At 41.2% G+C, this 24392-nt stretch overlaps 1 protein-coding gene across 15 annotated transcripts in view; it reads left to right on the top strand.

Moving 5' to 3' along the window:
• Nucleotides 1–24392, top strand: part of si:ch211-285f17.1 (sickle tail protein homolog) — a 170390-nt gene that overhangs the window by 96285 nt on the left and 49713 nt on the right. For 12 of the 15 annotated variants that reach the window (XM_064332795.1, XM_064332799.1, XM_064332792.1 and 9 more), the window contains exon 2: nt 9745–10025. In XM_064332795.1, coding sequence (XP_064188865.1) covers nt 9745–10025 — 281 coding nt within the window. Of the gene's footprint in view, nt 1–4570; nt 4800–9744; nt 10026–14990; nt 15179–20393; nt 20517–24392 lie in introns of those variants that run through there. The other 3 variants (XM_064332796.1, XM_064332803.1, XM_064332801.1) reach the window with 3 other exon arrangements.

Genomic DNA, 24392 nt, shown 5'->3' with positions numbered 1-24392 from the left:
AAATGTGTAAGGGTAATAGAACCTCTAAAAACACCTTCAGTCTATGCACTCCCTATTTTTTCCTTTTCGCCAGTTTATGTCATCTACAATATATTTTCTAAAACATCTTGAACTTGATAATAAAACTATTTTGGCTACTTGTTTGTTTGCAAATATTTCTGGTGTGAGAACACAGCACATGGATTCTATTAAGAAGTGATCATTAAGTTGAAATGTAGCCAATTCTACACCAGAAATAATATTTATGAACAAAGTGCCTTCACCAGAGTAACAACTGAACTCATCCATTTGGCCAATGTGTTCACAATCCAGCTCTTTAGCTTGGAAATGTGCATCGCTGAAAGATATTTCGGTGCACTAGGAAACGTGCAGTAAAAATGGATGGTCTCCAAACCAAAGCCGAGTGCTGGACAGGATTTCTGGAGGCAAGCGAGAAATTATCTGTCCACAGGGTGAGGGGTCAAAGGTCATCTTGCAGAACTCACAGAGTCCTCCCACATGCAGGGTGACTTCCTGAATGGAAAGCCATTTCATTGGCAGGAAACTGGAAACCAGCGCTGCTGGGAATACTGCAAAGCCAGAAGGCGGATCTTTGGTGGAACAACTTATGTCAACAATTCCACCCCCTACCCCCCTCCCTTTGTCCTCCTCAAAATTACTTTGCATTCTGTACTTAATAATGTTCAATTCATTTAAAGAGTCAGGCTATGCTACTCTGTTTCATCGACTGTCTGTGTGGGTTCAATATTTGGCACATTGGTGGGACCTGGCGAGATTGCGAAATTCAGACTTTTGCAATAGATATTGCTTGCGGACCACACACTTTATCAGCTGAATTTCACAGACTCTCCTCTGTCATTTTTTTTTTTGTGAAATGTAGGTTATCATCATGCTGCAGTTCATATTTGAAGTTATTCTCAAAAACAGCTTCACTGAAACTCATCCTTATGCTCGTCTCTCTAAACAGCAACTGCAGAAGTGCGAGTTTGACTTAGACATCGTACTGCCGAACCGAAGCCAGGAAAACAAAAACTGACATGGAAAGGTTGTGGTGCCATTTATGTAACTGGACTAATGTTATCGTGCATTTATCTGTTTTTTATTATTATCCATGCATATATTTGAGTGGTTAACTGAGCCATATTATTCACATTAAACAACAGATTAATGGTTTCTGGGTCTGGCCTTGGAATCTTTTGCTTGTATATATTTCTGTTAAAACAATGACAAACCAAACATCTTTGCCTATGTGTGCCGTCACTGCAATGCAGTGAAACTGTGCCGTGAGTACTGCTCACCGTACGACCAGGCATCGCAGGAACCAGAGGACAAAAACACCTGTATGGAAAATCGAGGTATCTGAGAAGATCTGCGCAGAGTGCATGCAAGGTGACCCACGGACTCAATTGGGTGCTGACTCTTTCTGTCTGCGGCCAGTCTCCACATACAGCGTGGAGTTTTCTTAAGGTCACGCTGCCTGTTTTAGACAGAGTGTGGAGAGGTAATTAAGTTTTCCAAACAGCGCTGATTTGGCTGTTCTGAATGGGAGCCATGCCAGGCACACAAAGGTTCTTTATGGAAGAAGGAGTTTGAACACAGATGGCCTGTGGACCCCGCTCTAATGGTGCTGTAAACAGGATACTTGTTATAGTGCCTTATATACACAGAAGCCAGAGGTAGACGTTTATATATTGTCGATGGTGTGGAACAGTGCTGAGGGAATTAAACGTGTGTCCAGAGAGTTGCCAGATTAAATCCAGGGTCAGTCCTAGTTATTGTACCATTGGCAATTAACTGGTACTTGAACAGGAAATTTACCACTGAGTTAATGGGTACTGTGTGCTTAACAATCAAAAGGATAATTGGATATATGGGGGTGGCAGAGATTGACAAAACAAAAGTGTGTGAGTGTGTGTATGTGTGTGTGCGGGTGCATGTGTGTGTGTGTGTGTGTGTGTGTGTGTGTGCACGTGTGTGCATGTCTGTGTGTGTGTAAAGGCACCCCCCCCCCCCCATTAAAACAGGGGGTTTTGTTTGTTTTCTGAATAAAGGCATTCCTGTTCTGCAGCATGAGAGAGTGGGGTTGTGCACACAGACGCTTGGGATCGCCCTAAACAGACAGAGTGACTGACAGTCCGCTTACATTTGTCAAGCCCTAATGAATAAGCCCCTCTGGGCCCTTTCCAAACACCAATTAGAAATGAGAAGAGGCATAGCCATCACCCAAGGTTCAGTAAAACACCACAGAACCTGTGAACCAACTGTCAGAAATATTTACTGACAACCACAAAAACTGATGGAATGAACTGGTTATTTTGGAGTAGATATTGTATCATGGCAGACATTTCCAAACGTGCTTCATTCTTTATTGTGGAGCTTTTGTTTCTCTACTGCTGTTTAGATTTTGATTCTGATCAGTGAATTGTTGTTCCCTGCAAAGATTCTTATCAGTCTCCTTTTAAATGTATGATGATAAGTACTTTACAGACCCTTAACAATGAGCAATCAGCAAATACAAAAGCATACCTGCAGGGAGGTTATTTCCCAGTACTTGTCAGAAGCACTTAAAGATTTGTCATTGGTCTTCTATATGTAGCAGGAGTAGATTCCCAAACAAATCTTTTGGCTTTTCTTAGTGCTCCTTTCATCATTCTTCTGTAAAAAAAAAAGGTGCAACAGTGTTAACATTGGCAACTGTGGTTCATTTATTTGGGTTATATAAGGTGTACGGCACCCAGCTGTAATTTCATTCCTCCCAGTGACTGAAAAGAACTGGAACAGTCATAAGCACTTCAGACCAAATGTGCATTCCAAAGAGTCTACTGGTGACTTACAGTAATGCAATGCTTGGGCGTCTTTTCTTCTGCCATGTTAATGAGCACATTGTTTTTGGCCAAAGTGCTCTTTAGAGCAAAAAGGGAACATATAGTTCTGCAGAAATAAAGCACTAGCATGAAATAACTTGTGGCGACAAGTGATCTCTGCTCACGACAAGCTGCACTGAGGCCTGAGACTTGTCAGAATCAACAGTAGCATATCTGAAAAAAGCCAATTTTTCCTTCTTGGATTGGCATGTTTTGTTGTCTCAGCTTACAGATCTCTTGGCTGTCCCGCGCTCCTCTGACTACTGAGAAAAACACTCGACCGCCATTTTTATTTTTTGTTTGTTTATATATGCCGGGAGGTGGTGGGCGTTCAGTGTTCCCCATGTGTTTGACATTATTTCGTGTCGGCCTGGAGAAAGGTTTTTCTATGCACTGACCTGACCATTTAAGATTACTTACCCCAAAACTTGTATGTGCACTTCAACACTAACTTGAGCCATTCAAAACAGTTTAGGTCCAAATACAGCATCCGCCAAGTGACCAGGAGTAGACTTCAGCATGTCTGGCAGTGTATGAGTTGCTAACAATCCAGGATGGAAAGGTTGCCAGATTACATGATTTTTGTCAAAAAAAAACGAGACTACAAAGCCAAGGGTCCTCTCACAGTGAACAGTGTGCTTCTTTTGATTGGAATACTCGCAACTGTACATTTTCTTGCATGATAAATACTTTCAAAGCACCAATTACAAGACCAGAGTAAGAAAAAAATCTATTATTCAGTCTGGACTTGCTATCGACTTGCTGTGCACTTGCTACATCTAATTAAGCACTTTTTTCAAATGCTTGTTATGGTTTTTTCTCCAATAAGCATTGAAAGTTAATGTTTCAGTTTGATGTCTAATTTTGATTTCCACTTGCTTAATAATATGCTGGCATTTTTTAATGATTTATTTTGATGGGAGGAAAAATTACATACGACCAGCAATCCCAGATCTCCATGTTTGTTTGCTATGTGGAAACTTTAAATTATGTTTGTGTTCAGTGATGTTGAATGCTTCTTTACCGTGGACATTGTGTTTAGTGCGACTTTAAGGTGTTTTTGTCATGCAACAAACCATATAACTAATGATGTATGCTAATAAAGCCATGTACATTGTTTTGAATAACACACATTTTTCTAATAAAGCTAAAACTGGTAGGATCTATTTCCAAAACCATATGTCCTCTACAACCCAAAAGAGCTACAATTTGGAAATTGGTTGTAACTGCCATGTGTTGACTGTACATGGCTTGAAGCTAATATGCACATGGCTAATATGCACAACGTACATAGCTTGAAGCTAATAAGCTTGGAGCATTGAAACTGACTTTGCCGCTTATGAGAGATCAATTTTAGACCGTCAACCCAACCGCAAGATACACAAACGTCACATGTCGTCAGTGTGGCAGCAAGCATTTCAAAATAATAAAAATAACTCCGAGATGTCCACATGCCTGTCTGCACTGGACTGCCTGGAGGTTAAAATCAGAGACAGGCTTAGCGGGAATTGTGGGGGGTGGGGGAAGCGATGCGACCGGACTGACGAGTCTTGCGAAGCCCCGGCACCTGTTGGACGCCTTTGCTAAACAGAGCGTCACAGGATCTTTTTAGCCAGCCTCTGAAAGAAGGTCCCAGAGTAGCTCCAGTGTCCTGGCCTGGTGCTCCTCCGTGGTAGGGCGTGTGCTGTTCTGCAGTGTACGTGTCTCATAAAAACAGCCGCGGACAGCGCGCACCAGGACCTTGGCTCGTCGAAGATTTTTCTTCTTCGTCTGCGTTTGGGCAGTTCTGAATTTGCGCCCAACCGCCAGCAGGCTCGGTCTCTCTCTTTGCTCCGACCCTGGCATTCTCTCAGCGGTCGCTTCGGGGGAGGTGAAACACAATGGAGGGAGTGAGCGGGGAAAGTGAAAGTCCGCCACCCGGCTACCCTGCGAAAGGTAAGCAGCTTCGACGCCAGGCTGTCGACGCGCGGGCCTCGGCGGTTGCGCGCTTGTGCTGGCATTCCGATCCCCTGTTGCACTCGGTGGCAAGGATGAGAAGCTGTAACGTGGCTGCCTGCCGCTGGGCATTTTCACGCTGTGGACGCGCGTTATTCTCGGTGGCTGAACGAGAAGCTGCCTCTGTTAAAAATAGGCCCAATAATGTGTCTGACATCCTGTCCCACTGAGCCAGGGAAAGTTGTTCGCGGTGTTCACTGGGCGCTGTGTTGATATCGCACAAACGCAATGCAGTCTCCTTTTCCAGGCCAGTCAGAATTCTGTGCACCAAGGTGGTCAAAACATATATTTCTTTAACAACTCCATTTAAATAAAGTAAAATCTGTAGTATGTGTATAGTGTTGGTGACGTAACAAAGCATACCTTGTTCCAAAGAAAGCTACATGGAATCCAGGGGGTAGACATACTGTCATCTTTAATGTTTCTTTGACTTAGAGCAGCGTGACCTGTAGAATGATGGGGACAACCGCATGGCGTAAGCCTTGGTGTTTTGAAGGAAGAGCTCTTGTGAACAAGGAAACATGATTACCCCACTTTCTATCTGATGCTGAATCACAGAATTACAAAGTTAGGATAGTAGGCCACTGTTAACGTATACCTCTGGTGACTGCTGGTTTGGAGTTTCTATGTGTGGCCAGAGCAATGGCACTGGATGGTCTTCGAAACTAGAAATTGTGTTGATATGGAAAGTTAGATGAAGGCTTTGTGTTCATTTGCACCCTCCATCTGGAATTTCTGAGTGTATTCGCCTCAATTAAATGGTTGTGTAAGTAATTTAGTTATTATGTTCAGAGCAGGTAGAAACGTGAGTTGATGAAAGTGATATATACACTGTGTATATTTAGAAAGCCATGTGCTCTTGTGAAATCCTTGAAGGAAGTTCTTTAAATCTCTGTCTGTAACACTAGACTTCTCTGCCCCACATGGATTAATGAGGCAGTCAAAGCAGGCCAGACAGCTCACGTAATGGTGTTTTAATCACAGCCATTATCGTTTCCCAGACTCAAATAATTTTTGCAAACAACTGCGCTGGATAGCCCTTAATGATTCACACACAGTCCAACACACCATGCAGTTCCTTGATCAAGGGAAACAAAAACTACACAGAGTTTCAGGTATTACATCCCAATGTAATTAACAGGGATTCATTTAAATAAAAGGCTTAAATATTTGTAAGTGCATGGCCATATATTTTTCTATCATTTAGTATTATATAGGCTATGTTTTATTGCTCTGAGTAGTTAAAGGAATTAAACTCCTCCAACAGCAATTCCTGTTATACTGTACGATACATTATTTTACTCCAATGCTTTACTATACAGCAAAAGACTTTGTTCCAAATTATAAATTATGCTTTTACTAGATTATGTTCTTAACACTTAGTTGTTATCTGCTGTTATGAGCTGACTTTGAACAATACATCATGCTTGTATTAATTTGGACTATGGCTCCTACACAGATATGTCTAACATCTTAACAACATTTTCTTTTGAATTAACCCATCTAAACTCACACACAGAAGTGCATACACAAATACAAACACACACACACACACACACACACACACACACGTGGAAACACACATACACAGGTACAGACACACAAATATCAACAGTAGGCAGATGTCCAGTTTACCGCCTGCTTTGGAATGCATTTATCCAATAGAAGTCATTGTGTGTGCGTGTGTGTATGTGTGTGTGCGTGTGCATGTGTGTGTGTGCGTGTGAGTGTGTGTGTGTGTGTGTGTATGTGTGTGTGCATGTATGCGTGTGAGTGTGTGCGTGTGTGTGTGTGCGTGTTTCTGTGTTTGTGCAAACTCACTGAACAATATAAATAAATTAATTAATGAATAGAGAAGATTGGACTGTCCCGTAGCCACGCCTGTCTTTTTAACATTTACCCACTTTTGGAACACGCCCATCCCATTACAGCTGTTCCCGGGTCTGAGAGAGAGAAAAAAAAAAAAAAAAACCAACAGGCACAGTGGATCCGTGTGCATTCCGGATCGCCGCGGCGATTTCACGCCTCAGCTCGCCTCAGTGCCGGTAGCCTGGGACGCTTTCTGCGGGGAGCAAACGGCTGTGTCAGCAGCACTCCCAGAGGCCCATCCTGTTACCCGGCCCCTCGCTCTCACCGCCCAGCAGGGGCGCTCTTTCAGCCAGAATGGGACCACTGTAGGAGCTCCGCAGTCCCCTGTGTGCAGGTGTGCGTTCGGCCCCAGTCCCAAATGAAACATGGTTCACAGTCAGAGCTGCGAAGGAGTGATCAATCTGTCCCAGGCAAGAGGCACAGAGAGTAGGGACTCCACCTTGCATTGCCCATGGATCGCGGCTAATTCAGCCGTGCATTCTATTTCCAGCTCTCCTGTGCATTTTTTACATGCATGTGTCACCCTTTACAAGTCAACGCCTATATGCGGCTTACCATAAATCATTAATTAATATACCGTGCTGTGAAGTGTTTTAGAAATGCATACACATACGTATGTACGTGTATATATACATACAAAAAGACGCACGCACACGCACACTCACACACACACACACGCACACACACACACACCTGTGATTCCATATCTTACTGAACAGATGTTTTACATATATTGTAATGGATTCCTCTGGCAATCCCTGGTAAATGCACAGCCAAAATGTCATAATTGTGTGCCATGTATCAGTAAAATCTTATGCATTTCGATTGAATCATTGTATGGTTTGGCCTTACTTGTAAAGCACAGTGATTTTCATTAAAATCACTTGGTTTTTGTTACTCTGGAATTCACTGTTGAATTTTAACGCATAATTTATGAGACTACTGGAATTTGCTTCTGAGGTTATTGCTGTTACTAGTTAATGTTGGTTAAATTAAAAGCTTATTTCAGCATCTTGGTGTAATGAAGAAAAAAAATTATTTTCATATAAAGTTGTCAGTTTTAAAGGAGCTTCTGCTGAGTTTTCTTCACTAGATAATAATTGAATTGGTGAGCAACTTAGCCCTTTGCGTAAATAAACTTTCGGATAACACTTTATCATGGACCGCTACTGAATATATTCCATAAGTTATATATATAACATAAGTTCTCGAAGAGGTGGGAGAGAGGAACAGCTGCTTTGGGTTTGAGTTTTCACCACTTTATGAATAAGATCATTTCTGTCACATTAAATCAGGGTTTCTTAGTAAATCAGTATTAATCATTTGCATATTGCAAGAACACGTTGAGTCCTGTCGTTTTCTGAATGATTTTAATAATAACAGACGAGCGTGTAGAATACTACTTGCTGCTTTTCAGCACATTTTTTTGTGAAATTAATCTTGCAGAATATTATATGCTGTACTTCATGTATACCTAAGACTTGTATGTAAAAAAATTCAATGTGTTTTGACAGAAATTTCATTTGAAAAATGAAATCTAGTATTTAGTTGGATGGTAAATGCATGCTTCCTCATGAGAAATATTTCAGAGTCTTGATTAAATAATTGTTGGATTGAAAGTTGTAGCTGCCCATTTCCTTGACTTAATAATTGCTGCATGATAATAACAAATAAAAGATGATGATATGCCTCCCAGAAAGTCTCATAATGCCTTTCTCTTTGCTGTGTTAAGGCCGTATATACCAGATACAGCTTACCGATTTCTTTTTCCATTAAACATTTTGATATTTTATGCAAATAAATTTTTAAAAATCATGAGAATAATGCTGTGTTCATTGCTTCAGTACACATATTCTTAAATTGTATGTTCGGTTCAGTGCTACAGAGAGTTCAATCAGTTCATTCTATATAAAACCATTTAAAAAATCTCCTCTAATATGCTAATGTATGTACTTGTTTATTTATTTTGCATCTCAGGTCCATCTGTGCGTCTTCTGTAAGAGTCAGTAGAGCAGCTGCAGCTTGTCTATTTCGTGTTTTTTACTGTGGTGCTCGGGTAGAGAGAGTAATTAAAGGTTAGTGAGAGTAATGAGGGCTGGGAACCACCATTGGAGTGAAGCCCAAAACAACACTTCGGAGTTCTCCCAGCTCTGCTGGTTTGAAAGGGGCCGTTAGACGCGCTGGCTTTTGGCGACGGCGTCGGCTCCTGCTCTGCGGCTCCTGCTCCCCCACCTCCTTCAGCGCGGCGCGGTTTACACGAGCCCCGCGAACCGGCCGGACTCTAGCATGATCGTCCCCCGCGCTCCACCGGTCTGTCCACGGCACAGCACCGGCACTGAGCCTCGTAATCCACCGCGAGAGGGTCGTGTTTTGCCGTGTTTCTGCCAATTTCTTTCAGCTCATCAAAAATCATATACGAGTATACGGACCCTGTGTAAACAATGCAGCGATGCAGGGGTCTGGGATTTTGCACAGGCCAGTCCCCCTGTCAAAAGCTGTCACCGTTTAGGGTTTATCTGCTGAAGTGGAAGCATTTCCGTCCGATGATAGACTCTGAAGTGTTGTGTCAGAAACTCATATTTCCCCGCGCTGAAGAGCAGCTAAGAGCATGATTAATGGAAGGATGTGCTGCTGTTATAAATCACTGTTCGGCACTGTGTGCCTCAGAATAAGTTATTGTTGTGTTTCTGACCATTTGTAAGAATTCTGCCCATTGTAACAACCGCTAAACGTGAATACTATAATCTCACACCTATTTTTCAACATGACACCTTATCTCTCGTGCTTTATTTACAATTCTGGGCCTCTGCCCTTGTTTTTGTTGCTCCGTTGACATGAACTGCAGGTATCTTGCAAAGGCAGCCTCGCAGGTTGTTCCGGATGACAGCGTCAGCCAAGTAAACAAGTTAAATAAAAACTAATGAAGGAATAGCGTGCGAATATTGTCACCCTGGAGATTTCTGGCTGATTGAACTTTTTGTGTGCGTGTGTTTGCTCTTTTATTCCCCTCTCTCAGAGCCAGGGAGAGGCAATCTGAGGGTGACGTCCCCCGAGGATGCTGAGCACCTCAGCAGGAAGCAGAGCGCAGCGAACGGGAGCGGTCGCCCGGACCCCAAAGCCTGCCGCAGCGTCCCCAGGAGACACACCGTAGGGGGCCCGCGCAGCTCCAGAGAGATCCTCGCCATGCAGCCCTCCGACATGGACAAGAAGCGGGAGGCCTTCCTGGAGCACCTGAAGCAGAAGTACCCTCACCACGCTTCTGCCATCATGGGGCACCAGGAGAGGCTCAGAGAACAGGTCAGTCCCGCTTTCCGAATTATCACAAAAAAAAGCTGCTTCAGCACCGGCTGTAGCCGGATAGTGGTCTGGTCCAGTAATGGCTGGAATCAGATCACCTGGATTCTTTTGAGTTTTTGCTGACTTTTCATGACATAGAGCGGAGTCCTGCAGAAATGAATGGAAAAGTGATGAGGTACAATGGGGATGTCTGCTCTTTTCATCCTGCAAAGCAATTTCCCAAGCCCCAGACTGCTTCCTCTGTGTTGGCCTGGAGCTAGGCCATGTCAAGGTTGCTTAATAGCCACATCTGCCTGTTCTTTGAGATCAATGCTGGTTTTCTGGTAACAGATTTTTCAAAAAAATGTGCCATAAATCATAAATCTCTTACATATCATGTGTACACAGCAGATGGAATGGCCTTAAAATTGAAACTTAAACTAAGGCTGTAGACATAAGTTTTTCATTACATTATAAAACTTGGTTGTCATCAATTAACTGCAGGAGAAGATCCATTTCACTGACTCAGCAGTGTGATGTGGGAGTATTGAGCTTGCAGAAGTAATTGAGAAGTTCCTAAATGTGAGTGCATACTGTGAAAAAGAGAATTGTGAAATATTGTAACAAGACTTGATAATTCATAAATAACTTAAGAATATTAATTAAAATAATTTGTGGAGCAGTGGATGAGCGTTGGAGGAAAGAAAAAAAGTCTGAACAGGTAGTGCTTATTTTGAATTGGGCTGTGCTGTGCCCCTTAGCAATGCATAGCAATGGCTATGTTCATGTTGTGGAACATTTAACTAGTCCAAACGGTATGAGTTAGGAACTGAAAAGAATTACTGAGACTAAAATTAACTGAATTGGTGTTTAATGGTAGACTCATGTGTATTTTACCTTAGATAAATGTGACTGCGCTGTGGAATGTTGATCAATTGGCAGCCCAATTAAGCTGAATTAAGTTTCAATTCAGTTTTTATTTGAATAGCTCCTTTTACAGAGACACAGTCACAAAGACACTTTACAGGAAGTCGCCAAATGGGAAAACTGGGAAACACCAAGCCTGAACCCCCAAAGGGTTCACAGTAAGCCGCGGCATGAACCAGTGCAATCAACGGGTCCCCAGTCTACGCCTGCAACACTCTGGCTCACACTTTATCTGAGCAGCTGCATATGAATGGCTGTGTTTTCACTCTTTTGAGAGTCTGTCTCTGTTTTCATAGGACCCAAAACACTGCTGCAGCTCTTTAAACTTCAAAGCCCATGTATGCCTGTTTCTACACCTTAATACGCTGGAAAAAAAAAGCTTCATTGGATAAAACCTAAATTTTTACTGCAATTTGTTGCACTTTTATTGGTTTTATCAGCAGAAAAATTTTCAGTTCATTTCAGTTCAATGAATATAAATGTTTTAATTTGCGAAAACCTAGAAGTATAGGTGTGACAAATGGAAGTAAAAACTTTTTTATCCTATTAAACATTTTCAATGCAGTTCTGCTGAAATTCATATGGTAGGCTATTTGCAGGACAGTTCATTTACCATACCATCAGGGACACATTTAAAATGTTTGAAAAAAGCTCATTTAAAATGCAGATTCCATTGAAAGGCTGGAGTGTAGGACATTCAAAAGTCTTTCACAAAATAGTTTGACCCTATTGTCAAACAGAAGGCCCCCTGTGTCTTTTCACAACACAGAGAGGCTGATGGCCCAACACCCTACAGACAGGTAAACCTACAGAGAGGCAGAATCTTCTCCTCGCCTCAAATGTATGTACAGTAATATGTCTGATGATAATTCAATTATTATGTCCTTATGAAATATGTATGGGTTCTGACAAAAATATATTTTCATTTTAACCTTTCCAATTTAATATTTAGAAGTCAAACAATGTACAGAACAGTGCCTGTCCTTCTAAAAGAAATAATAATAAAAACATACTTTTTTATTTTTTACCACTGGACTTTTTATTTTATTTTATTTTTTTACTTTTTCCCAAATACAAAGTCTCACATGTTCCTGTTTAATTAGCTTTTTGTTTGTTTTGGCATTTACAGGTTGTGTGTATTCACAGACTGATTACTGGGGGCAAGATAGTCCAATTTCCCATATTCTTACTTACTTACTCCAAGATAAAAATAGAGTTTTAATACAGTTTAATGAATATTTGAGGCTGTGTCCAATATTGCATTTCCGCCAGTGGATCACTGACAGATGAGTATTTGATTTGCTGAGTGCTCTTGCAGACTAGCAGAGAGTGTGCTGGGTTGTTTTGTACGTGGTAACTCTGACATGGCTTTGAGGAATGCGGGCGGGACTGCAGTGTCTCCCGGGGGCAGGGAGGGTAAACTCTAAAAAATCTCGGAAGAGGGTTGTACTCTCACCTGGTCCTCAGTTTACGCTCAGATGGGTCAGTAACAAAGGATCACCTGGCTTAGGGGCCAAAATGGCGTCTTTCCTGAAGCCTGGCAAGCTTCGGCGCACACCGGAAACAGAGCCGAATGCACAGGAGAGCGCCGGAGGGAAGGAAGGGGCGGCTTTGTGAGTGTGACGCCACACCTCTGCTGTGGGGACCTTGTGTGTACTCATTAGAGCCAGCCTACACTGGAATTTCACTGCGAATCACTGCAAATGCGCAGTGATTTCACTGCACATTTGCAGTGCTGTTGTTGCAACGCCTGTATAACTCACCCCGGGTGACACACTGTGTGCACAGCTGCATGCTCTATCTCTGGGGGTATTTCAAACAAAAACTACCCCTGCATCCTACTCCAGACAGTTTTTCCATTTTGTAATTAAGCAATTACTTTATGCTTGGTAGAGCTCAACACTCTTGTGCTGTGGCAACGTGGACTGGATTAAGGTCACAAAATATTGAATTACATATATTAAAAATGATTTGCAGGTTACTTTTCCTCAATGTTATATTTCTTATAAAATCAACGTTTACTCAATATTGCTATATTTAAAAATATATTGTGCTTTAATCATTTTTATTGCTGAATGCAATAGAGTACATTCAAAATTAAATTAGCCTCTTATCAAGATGGCAGATTTAATACAGTGTAATGATATTTCAAGAAAATTTAATTTAAATGATTATACTTAATCACATTTCTTCCAGTTGAATGTGCAGTATATAATTTTTTCAAATGAATCTTCCCTTAATTTCAAATTTGGGTTATAGCTGACAGACAATGAAGTGAGGCAGACACGCTGTATTTCCAATGTAATTCACCTGCAATTTACCTTCATCTGCACAACAGAAGCCGTGTGTGGCACAGTAGAAAGCTCAGCCCTTTTCACCATTCCAATACTGTCATTTTTTAAAATTTCAGAGTCTCGTTCCAGCCAAACACATCCACTCCAGTCCAGTCCAGTATGCTATGACCTGTCACTTTACCTATCAGATTAGTCCCTTGGTTTAATGCTGACCCGTTCCTGCTGGTTGAACCCCCATAGGACCGTGTAATGAAGCAGAACACCTCTGCTGTAGTCAGCTCCTGAGCTCTTGGAATGCTTAAGCATGACTCAGCTCTGATTGGCTGTTTAGTCAGCAGAAATCTTGGCACAGTGCCCATAGTCATTTTATGGTTAGAAGAGGATCACCCCCACCCCCCACCCTTTAATGGTCATTAAAAAGCCTTGCAGGTTAGTATTATAGCAAGATTAAGTATGCTGGGATATATTACATACATCAAAGCTTAGACAAAAGTCAACCAAAGGATTGATTTTTCCATCAGACACATGCTAGATCTTTAGTGATCTCAGAATTGAGTCTTATAATCAATATCTTATTGTATTGTATTGTCTTCTTTACTGCCTTTTAGTTTCATGTTAATTATTGTGTTCTTAAATTTGGTGCTGAATTTGGTTGCTGTCACAGATTTGACACTGCTGGCTTGTAACAGTCGAAAGAGGCAAGGAATCCCCGTCATGACTTTGGAATTGTGGTCACTGTGTAAACCCCCCTGACTTTGAACCTGTATATGAATAGTACATCTAATTTATTAAAAAGTGGAAGGAATGTTGAAAGTAAACCCATGTCTCTCTGGCCAGGTGTATGTAAAATCTGATCTGTGCATATAACTAGCCCATTGTCTCTCATAATTTATGTTAATAACTGCGGTTTTATTTTGAATGGTTTATACTCGTATTTGGAACTAGAACATACTTTGCATATTTGAATGAGATGTTTGGACACTGTATGCTTCATATTGTGAAATCCTTTGTCTTCAAAGTTACAGATAGAATAAGTTTCGTATGCCATTCTGATGAAGTAAAATGTATAAAATATGAAAATGTAGAAATATTTCACATTGGATCTGAGTTCATTGCCTGTTAAAAGGACAAACACGATATCAGTGTATATGCTGAAATGCTGATCTGAAAAAAGCAAGGCGTATAAATGTCAGGAGTTTCATTTATTGCTACAGAACTGCTGAAATGCAATATGCTAGAGTCTAGGGAAGGTAGGCTGCCCTGCTGTACTGTGCTTTTGCATCTTATGTGTGTGTCAAACTGGTTAGGATCACTGCTAGTCAGAACCAAATGAAATATGAACATAAATAAATACACTGAACCCATTTAAAACTATTCTGTTATAGTAATTATATTTATGGTCACCATCTTCATTGTCTTGATTTATCTCGATTTATTTTATATTTTGAGACTGTATTTGCTGTTTTTGGAACAATGATTGACAGATGTCACTGAATCTGTGCATCTGATGTCCAATTTCAACTCCTATTTTTATCAACGCGTAAATTAAGTGCCATATTTAAACTTTCAGATATTCGTAAAATAATTGTGCACAGATACACCAGAGAAAAGTATACATGATTGAAATGCTTAGTTGCGCTGCGAGTCTGACAGGTAAAGTCGGCACTCAGGCAGCTAGGTGGAGTTTAAGTTACCATGGAGATTTCGTGATGTCACCGCTGGTGGAGCTCATTTTACATGTCTATGCCTGCTGGTGTTGGTGAGCCAAGTGCCTGTGAGCTGTATGCTAATGCTCGTGTGCCAGTCTCACAAGTCGGGAAACTCAGAAAATTCAGCACAGGCATGGAGCGCGCTCATTTCACAACTGGGCTTTCTTCTGGAATACATCAAATTATGATATTGTAGAAGTTTCAGCAAAATTAACGAGTCGATATCTGCTGCACTTGGAACAAGGTATAGTGCATCCATTTTTAAAATATTATCTGAAATGTTGCATTAATAGCATCCGAATACAGTCGTTCGTTGTCGCATTGTCGCATCCCGTCTCTTACTAATTTAACTTACAGTGATTGATTAGTCAAGTTCCAAAGTTGACTTGTCGACACTCGGAAGGTTTACTTGCATATGGGAACGAGTGGGGAAAAACTCTAAATTGTATTCGCTTGTCAGGGGCACAGAGGTGCTGGAGTCAGCAAAAGTATGGTGTAATAATGGGGTCGGAAGTTTTCGCCAAGGTGCTCGCGGCAGACATCCTAGAAAAGGTGGCGCTCAAGTTGAACAAAGCGGCGTTTTTGTCCTCCGTAAGGTAGCACGATGTTCATAAACTTATGCAGTATCGAGTCGAATTAGTGGTCAGCTAAAGCTAGAATGGCTTTATTGCAAGCCCAGTCTATTCCCTAAGATTTGTTCAGCCTGGATAAATAAATTTAAAAAGTGTAAAACGACGCCGGAACGGACTTACCTGCAATTAATAGGCTACAACGTGTATGCCTGTTTATGCCGTTTAAAATTACTGTGAAATCATTTTGAGATGTAGCCTATGTAGTTAATAAAATCCCTGCATTTATGATATTTGAATTTGCAAGCCGTACATTATGTGGCACATAACCTATTACATGGCCACAGTTTACGCCGAACTGTGCTGTGTGTGTGTGTGTGTGTGTGTGTGTGTGTTGGGGGGGGCATCACTAAGCGTAACGTTGTGTAGGCCTATAGAAATCGCAATTAATCTCATTGTTTTTCGATGCGAGGGGATTTGTCTTTAAGTTGTCTCTTAATGAACAGACTGTTGATAAAATGTTCCATGCATGATTCTGATTATTGTAAATGAATGCTTATATCACACCTTTTGGTATAAGTACTAATTTCTCATTCTTTTCATATCTTCCGATAAATGTACTATAAATAAACGTAGCCTATTTAATTGGTGTGTAGCTCCCTGCAGTCCTGTTGAATTTCTGACTAGTGAAACTAATTGCAGATATTGTAGACATGGATTTGTAGCGATACCAGCGTAATTGCATGTAATTTGAGCGTGTATACAACACGGATATATATATATTTGTGCATATTTACTACTGCTGAAGCCTGCTAGTATAATGAATGTGACTCTAAATTTGTCTTTATGACAGTAGCTAATTAGTTTTAATTCTTGTGATTTAACGAGAGGCAATGGATCCGTTATTTTGGCCGGTATAGTGTATCCTGTGTGCGAACGTGGTTGAAACAGTATTTGACATGTGAAGCTCAATGTTAAATAGTAACAACTTGGTCTTTTATATACGGTGCACAGCCCCTGTTGAGCAGGACGCTATCCCTTCCAGAAAATGAGCACCATAAATAATGTGAAGGCATGTCCAATAACAGACATCACGCTGTCCCCCCATGGGATTTTTCTACCACGATTACTAATTATCCAATAGCTGGTTTAAGCTGCAGGTTTAGCGTTGCCTTGGTGCTTCATTCCTTGCTGTGGTCGGATGACTCCAGTTTCCCCCACTGCCCTCCTCCCCTGTTCACTGGTTCTGTTTGGTGGGGGATCTCCCATTAGCCGCCCCCTGAACTGTCGCCGGGAAGATGCGTTTTTCCAGATAAGCGTCTGAATTTCAGAGCGGGGGTAAACTCCGCGCATATGTGTACAGCCAGTTTTTCTTGGCCTTTTCTGCCTGCTACTGGAGTTGGATTTCCATACACCTCCTCATGGGGCTGCCGTAGAATAATACGTCAGACTTGATCATTCGATCGTTGCTCTGATTGATTGCTTAGAGCGTGCAGTTTGTTTCAGCTTTGTTTTGCGAATGCTGGCATTTACTGTGCCATTGATTTGGCTCAAAGAACGCTGACGCTTTTAACGTACGCGCGCACATACCCACATACCCGTGGAATTTCCAAAATCTTATCTCTTCTAAAAATACACCAGTCGGATCAATAAGGCTGGGATTACTTCAGGTATTTTTGTCTGTACATTGATATTTCCCTTATTCACTTATCTCACCATACCAGGTTTGTTGCTACGTGAGAGAATCCATGGGAGATACGGCACCATGGTGCGACTGACCAGGATCCTAAGATGTTCGTTATTGAAATTAGGTTCTATTAGGTTCTATTCTATTTATACGTTTTTGGATTTACCATTGTTTAGTGAAGACAAATGGTAAAAGTCTGATAGTGTTACATATGTTGCTTCATGTAGCATTTACATTTCATAGTTACTTGGAGAAACACAGCCAAATATCTCAATGCATAACACTGGCCTGCCCTTTCATTTCTCATTGATTTGTTTAATCCAGATGTTATTGTTCGATTTCTCTGCTTTACATCATGCTTGTGAAAACCTGTTTGCTGTTTCCATGTAAGGCAACTGTCTGCACATTGACAGACGGAGAGGTCTGTGCTGGCTTGAGTTGACTTGTAGCTGCTAGCATGATGGTTCTGGCAGTCCTGCAGTCCCTTGCTTATGTCTGATAATTGCTTGCATTTAAAAGTGATTTTTTTCTTCTTTGTCTTATTTATGTTCATCTCAGGGTCAGGGCAATATGATTTGATTTGATATTGTCTGAAATGAAGTAATGTACAGATCTAAATTCTTGTGAGTGTTGAAAGATTAAAGAGACAACAAATCAATATGCAAGTACAGAGTGTAACCCAAAGCTCAGAACTGAATCCCCCCTGCCCCCAACACATTGTACTTTCAATGACCCTGAGATCTCTTTGCTTACAAGAGTAGTGAACCACACTAATCTGGCTGAACACGAGGTCACTTCCTGTGATGATCTGGTGGTGTGCGTTCATGTTCTGTGCAGTGGAGGGCACACTACGTTCTGTGTCTCGTACTGATGACTGACCACCAGAGGAAGTGGCCAGGCAGATATTGAAAGACCTGGATGCGCCATGTTTTATGCGCTTATTTCATAGATAATAGATTTACCTGGATTTAAGACAGGGGCACTGTAAAGGGGGTAACTGCATACATTCTGAAAATGTTCTCTTAGCTGTGATTTAAAGGTGCAGCCCAGTTATAAGTGTGTATTTTTCAGCATTCATTTTTGAAGGGTATTCAGAATGGACCTGTTTTTCCTGCTAGCTAGCTTGCCGTTACTGTTTCATTTTATTCTATTTTTTCCCCTTTGTTATATTTTGCAATAAACATAGCGATTAGCTTAGATTTGTAGACCTTTGTCCGATCCCTACCTGTGTTCAAAAGGATTTGCAAAAACAGTCTTTTCATTGGAAGTTACCTTTCACATTTCCCCCTGCACTGAACCACAAACTCTTAGTGTACGTCAACCCATCCCACATAATTTGTGGACTGGAGAATACTCAGCATTCTATTTAATATGTAGGGAATCTGCAAATCCCTGTACAATTGGGAGAATTCAACACTCAAGTATGAAAACTAACCTATCCTAATGCCCTCACAGTAGAAAATTTATGTAATGTTTGTTTTGTGCTTGTAACAAACAGAGGACAAGATGAAGATAAATTGGTCTGATGCTTTTCAAGTCAAACTCAAAAGCTGCAGTTTGAAATAAAACTATTTGTTCACATCTGTATAATTATCAGACCTGCTCTTACGAAGTTAAAAGGATGTTATTGGCTCTGCTTTCTTGTCTGTTGCGGGTTTCAAAGGAATTTTTCCCTGAATTTACTTAGAATTAATCTTTGTGCTCCTGGTCATTTATCAGGTCCAGCCCACATGTATTTTCAGAGTTACTAAAGTTGTAAAAAAGTTATGAAAACAGCAGGGGTAGAGTTCAGTATTCATCTGTATTGGCAGAGAAGGATAGGTTTGTTATTCAGCAATCTCTGCTACAGAGGGGTACTCCAGCCATGCGGCTTTTGTTGGTCGAGTACAAACTTTGCCGCTGCCATGGGCCACTGCGTAAACAAAGGTGTTAGCTTCACTGTGTCATCTTGTGCCAGTGAGGGAGTCGAGCCATTTGGCCCGAGTGCTTTTCTTCCTAATTTCCTCCTGCTGAAGGAGATTACAATTTCAGAGTTAATGTAAGTTAAAAGGTAACAAAACTGCTTAGCAACGGCTTTTAAAGAATGAGGTGCTTCAGTTCGGTTGTGGGGGGGGGTCGTTATGGGGGAGTGGCTCCAGACGTCGTTATGGAAAGCATCAGTTGGTCACCTGTCGGTGGGCTGCACCATTGACCTAGACGGCCCGTGCCTCCCCTGACTCCTGGGAATTTTCCGGATTTGCCTAATTGGTGTCCTCTCCAAAGCTGTGCAGAGAAATTCGCAGTGTGTTCTCTGACCCTACGTGACATGGCTAAAGCCGAGGGTCACGGTCGCACCGCTGGTCCTAGCATGAGTCACATTACATGTTAACCGAATGACTCCGGTCATGATCCTCCCAGCTCCATCTCTAACGAAGCAGCCCATCTTTCTACGCTGTACAGGGCTTATGAACCTGGCCAAGTGTGAAAACAAAGGGAGCGGAAATCTGGACATGCTCAAAGGAGCACTGCCACAACACCCCTATTTAATCATTCAGTTCCCGTGGATTAAAACCTCCCACTACCATGTTTATAAATGTGTCATTAAACAAGGCAGTTTCCACATTCCTTTGATTCCACTTTTAACAGTCCCCTCTTCTTACATGTGTGGTCTAAAAATATATTTATTGTGGACATTATATGTGTTATTTACATAACAATATTGATTACGATTATTGTTAGGCTACTAGTTGTATTATTATATAATTATTTACATGTAATAATATGACTAATTTTAATAATATACACGTTTGTTTTCATGCATATAGTATATGGTTTTGCTGTCTGTAAAACTCAATGTGAAAAATGACTTCCATAACCTTTTGGTTTATATCCAGTTTGTTAAGTAAGAGATTGCTAAGTAAAAGATGTCAATGCCCGGGTGTCCTTTTGGTTAAATATGCTATGGCCCTCACAGCAAGCAGAAGGTTAAGTGAAAGCTTTGAAGATGAAGCTTGTGTACTCTGTGGGTACCCTTTAAGTAATTCACTGTATCCAGACACTCTGATCCCCAGACCTTGCACAAGAGTGGTTTAATTTCTTTCGCTTGCCAAGACTCTTTGAAGACCTGGCTCGCTACCAGGAAGATGAGATAGCCATGGCTCATTCATCTGCTAATGATTAGATGAGGGTGCAGTGGACCATTCGAACATTCACTCAGATATCCGGTCCTATCCATGCGAGAGGCTTGGAGTAATATTAGGCTTTTTCACTTAGTGGAAATTAAATATACCATGTTCCGTCTTTTTTATCCTGTTGGACCTCCAGACAGAGCGAGTCACATTGTTTTGGTGAGTGTTCACTCTGGTGAAAAGTATTTTGCTGCTTTGATGGAGATGCACTTTCAGGCAGTAGATTTTGTATTAAAGCCATTGGGTTCAGTGGTTGTCATTTATCATCTGCTTTTTAGCTTTTGTCCAACATTTGCAACATTCGGCTGCTCCCCTGCACAATTCTCACTTGACTGTTGGCTTTGATACACTGTTATTCCATACTGTGAAGGTCGGGAAGATAACGGGGCACAAGCACAGGAATTTGACATCATCCTCTGAAAATGTCTGTTCTTTTTTCCCCCAAAAAACACTTCAGCCTCCTATATTTTGGAAAAAATCCTTAAACAAAATTATTCCTGTTTATTTGTAAGGTGAGCACTGAATAATGTTTGTTTTGGTAGGCTAAAATAAAACAAACCAAATGCTATCTTCACTTTGCATATGAAATTTGGTAATATCTGGTCTTTTTGGACTGGTGTGTGTTTCTGACCAGGTTTGCACAGAGTGTCAGTGTGTGATATCTATAGAACACTTTAAAAAAAAACTAATTTCAGACTCGCTGCAACCCCCTTCCCTGCAGCTATGTTCCCATAGGCAGTCAGAGGATTTTTTGAAGTGTGTATTTTTCCTATTTTCCCTCAGTAATGAGCTATGTTTTGATCTCTCACCCAGTATTGTGATTAAAGTGGAGGATAAATAGGTCGGTTTCGCTGTATTGCCATTTAAAAGGCATGTGGGCAATGACTCTACGACACAGCTCTTTATTTATTTTTCTGAAGTCTTTATAAATGCCCCAGGCCCTTTTTACAACATATGATTACATTGCATTATTATAAGTCAAAATTGCTTAAATTGCTCAGTTTCAAATGGGTCCTGTTACTTATTTTGGCCATACTCCCATAGGGTTTTAGGTTGTGCTGGCTTTTGTCAAACGAATCTTCTGGGAAAATTAATTTTGACCCAAAAAACTACTGAAATCAAAGGAAATTATTTTAATAAAGCACCATTTAGTGCTAGTTTTATTAATCTGTTTTCATTTGAAAAAAAGTGTGCAGTCACACAATGAGACTCATATCTGAGGACAGACGGAGCATCTGTTTTTAATCGCGGTTCTCAATTCCGCTCTGAGGGTTCGGGCTGTGATTTTAATGACTTTTGCCACTCCACGCAAACTGGCACTTTGAGAATTACTAGCATGTCACAAACAATAGCAACAGGGCTCCAGAAGCAGTCATTTAAGCTAACAACAGACCCATCAGGAACTGCTGACTCTGGACGAAGGACCTCTGGGGCCAGAGTGTCAGTGCACCAGTGACTCACAGAATGTCGTCCGTCTGTTGCGCTGATCCCACAGGCTTGCCGTCAGTCACGGGACTCGAGTTGAACAGAGTGTGTGTGCGGAAGCGAAACAGAAAGGTTAGCCTATTTGATTGTGACCTTACTTCCTGGAGAAAAGCAAAACATGGGATAACCAGATCTATTTTTTCAGTCTAAAAAGCAACTGAAGGTTGCATCTGCAGATGTATGCCATGAAGAATATATTCCTTTGTCATAACTGGTAATGAAAAGTGATTCCACGTGGAAGCCTTAGCATAGGTTATGTATGTAGTGTCATGCCCATAGAATAATGCTGTAACTGTCAGCCACTCTTTGCTGTGGCATGATCTCTGTCACTTTATTGCAAAGTGATGTTATGTCATACGTAGCGCATTTTTAGCATTATTTTGAATATTGAGAGACTTACCTTCAAATGACCATGAAATGTCCGACAGTAAGGTTTAAACTCATTAAAATTATTCTGGAAATCATTTCAGTCCCGAGAGATGGAACAGAAGCCGTTCTCCACCGTTCCCATTGAGTTTTCATTTCTGTTGCCAACGTTTTTCATTTTCTTCTGTGATGCAAACTATTGATGACAGTTAAGGGAAATGCTTGAGATATGTGTGCTGAATTTATTAGATTTTAAAAATATCTCTCATCCAGCCTCTTTGGTAGGTGGAAAACAAAGTTTTTCTGTCACCATAGAATGTTTATGAAAATGTTTGTGACCTAGCTAGCAGCTCACTTGACTTTTCAGATTTTTGTAAAGACCAGATGCCCTGTATTATTTTAACTTGAAGTGCGCCGTCACCTTTTGATTTATAAGCTTTGCGCACACAGTTTACTGTAAGTTTCATTTCATAAGCATTAGACAACAATTTTGAAATTTGTGTAAATTTAAAATCTATGAGCATACTAACAGTAAGCTCATGAGATATAACAGTCTTTGAGTATGGTCTGTGTTTAGATTAAAAGTAAGTTTACGTGCTACTGATCAACCTCACTTCCTAATGACGTGGGAATATCATCCTGTAGGGAGTGCAGCACACTCGGACTTCAGCGGACTGTGTTGAATACCCTCAATTATAAAGTGAATGTTTCACCAACATAACAACCTGTTCCCAGATTTGACAAACTGTTGATGGGTTAGAAGCAGGTATCATCATAAGATAAAATGTAAACAGGAGTGTGCCGCATTCCCATGGAAATACATGCATGTTTTCTGTCAACAAGCTTATGATTGTATTGTACTGTATTCTTATGACATACGTCACTAATGAATGCTAACGGTTCTAACGTGCCTGTGCAGTTCCCAGTGTCTTGTTGAAATGAAGCTGCCTCAAATCTTTATTACAGTAAATGTTTTGGTGAGAAATGTGTGAAAAGTCTGTGTTACGGCTCCATTCTGGCTCCGTTCTGGGGAAGCTGAACACCGTTACTCCACAGGGGCTGGGGCTGGAGTATGAAATTCGCCGTGGGGGGATGCCGTTGAGCATTCCTAGTTAGTTAGGCTGTGCTATTTCTGAGAGGCTTGTGAGTGGAACGCATACTGCCGTTAATGACCAAGGTTGTCCGCACTGTACGGTCTTTTAGAAACGCCTCACATCTGCTGGTTGCTCTCCTTCAAATGGTCCGATTCTGATTCTCATAAGCCAAGGGATTGTAGATGGCCAGTGACTAAATGGTGAAGTTAAAGTAAATTCAAAGGACACAGAGGAAAATGTTAAATCATTGAGTATTTGTTTCAAGTGCTCGTGGCTTATAATGAGTCCTTCCTCTGATTGGCTGACTGAATTGGCTGATTATGATGGGATTCTAGTGAAGCATATCTTCATACCTAAGTGTACCACATATATACTCAGAAATACAAAAACACAAAACAGTTAGTGGATTTACCCTGATCGGGGTTGAGGTGTTCCTCTTTTCACCTGTCCTCACATACGGCCCCACATCTGGGGAACACCTTGATGAAAGGTTAGGCTTTTTGCCTTCAAAGTACAAGCTGAATACTACGCGCACAGCACATCTTAAGAACCAGCATCTGGTCTCTTTCAGAACCCAGTCTAGCCCATCGATCCTCGCCGTGGATAAGGAAGCAATTGAGGAAATATCCCTTAAAAATCTATGACATCATCTCCTGATGATATATTACAATGTATAATAAAGCCGCAAAGGGCACAGTATAATCTTTGACCTTTTTGAGAACGTATTCAGCTTTTGTTTGAAGCCGTACCAGAGATATGCCCATTTTACCTTTAAAGGTGAGCCTGTGAAGTTCTTTTAGAGGCACTGTTACTTAAAACCATGAGAGAGGTTTGTTTGAATTGATTTAGATTTTTAATTTCGCTCTCTCAACACAGAGGGATTAGTCATCTCATCACCCTCTGCATTTTATTCTCTGGCTGAATCCAGCTCTTTCATCATCCAGCAGGCAAGCAAACTGCCAAACAGAGCCAAGCGGCTGCTAGGCTGTTAAATGAATACCAGTGGCTGTTCAGCTTTGGTATTCTGGATATTCAGGCTGGGGCCTAGCAGGGATTTACCCATTCTCAGCAGAATCACAGCAATCACAGA

This window comes from Anguilla rostrata, chromosome 4 (genome assembly GCF_018555375.3).
Source record: "Anguilla rostrata isolate EN2019 chromosome 4, ASM1855537v3, whole genome shotgun sequence".
In the NCBI taxonomy this organism is placed as follows: domain Eukaryota; kingdom Metazoa; phylum Chordata; class Actinopteri; order Anguilliformes; family Anguillidae; genus Anguilla; species Anguilla rostrata.
The sequence above is the reverse complement of the archived record's forward strand: the minus strand, read 5'-3'. Positions and strand labels throughout refer to the sequence as shown.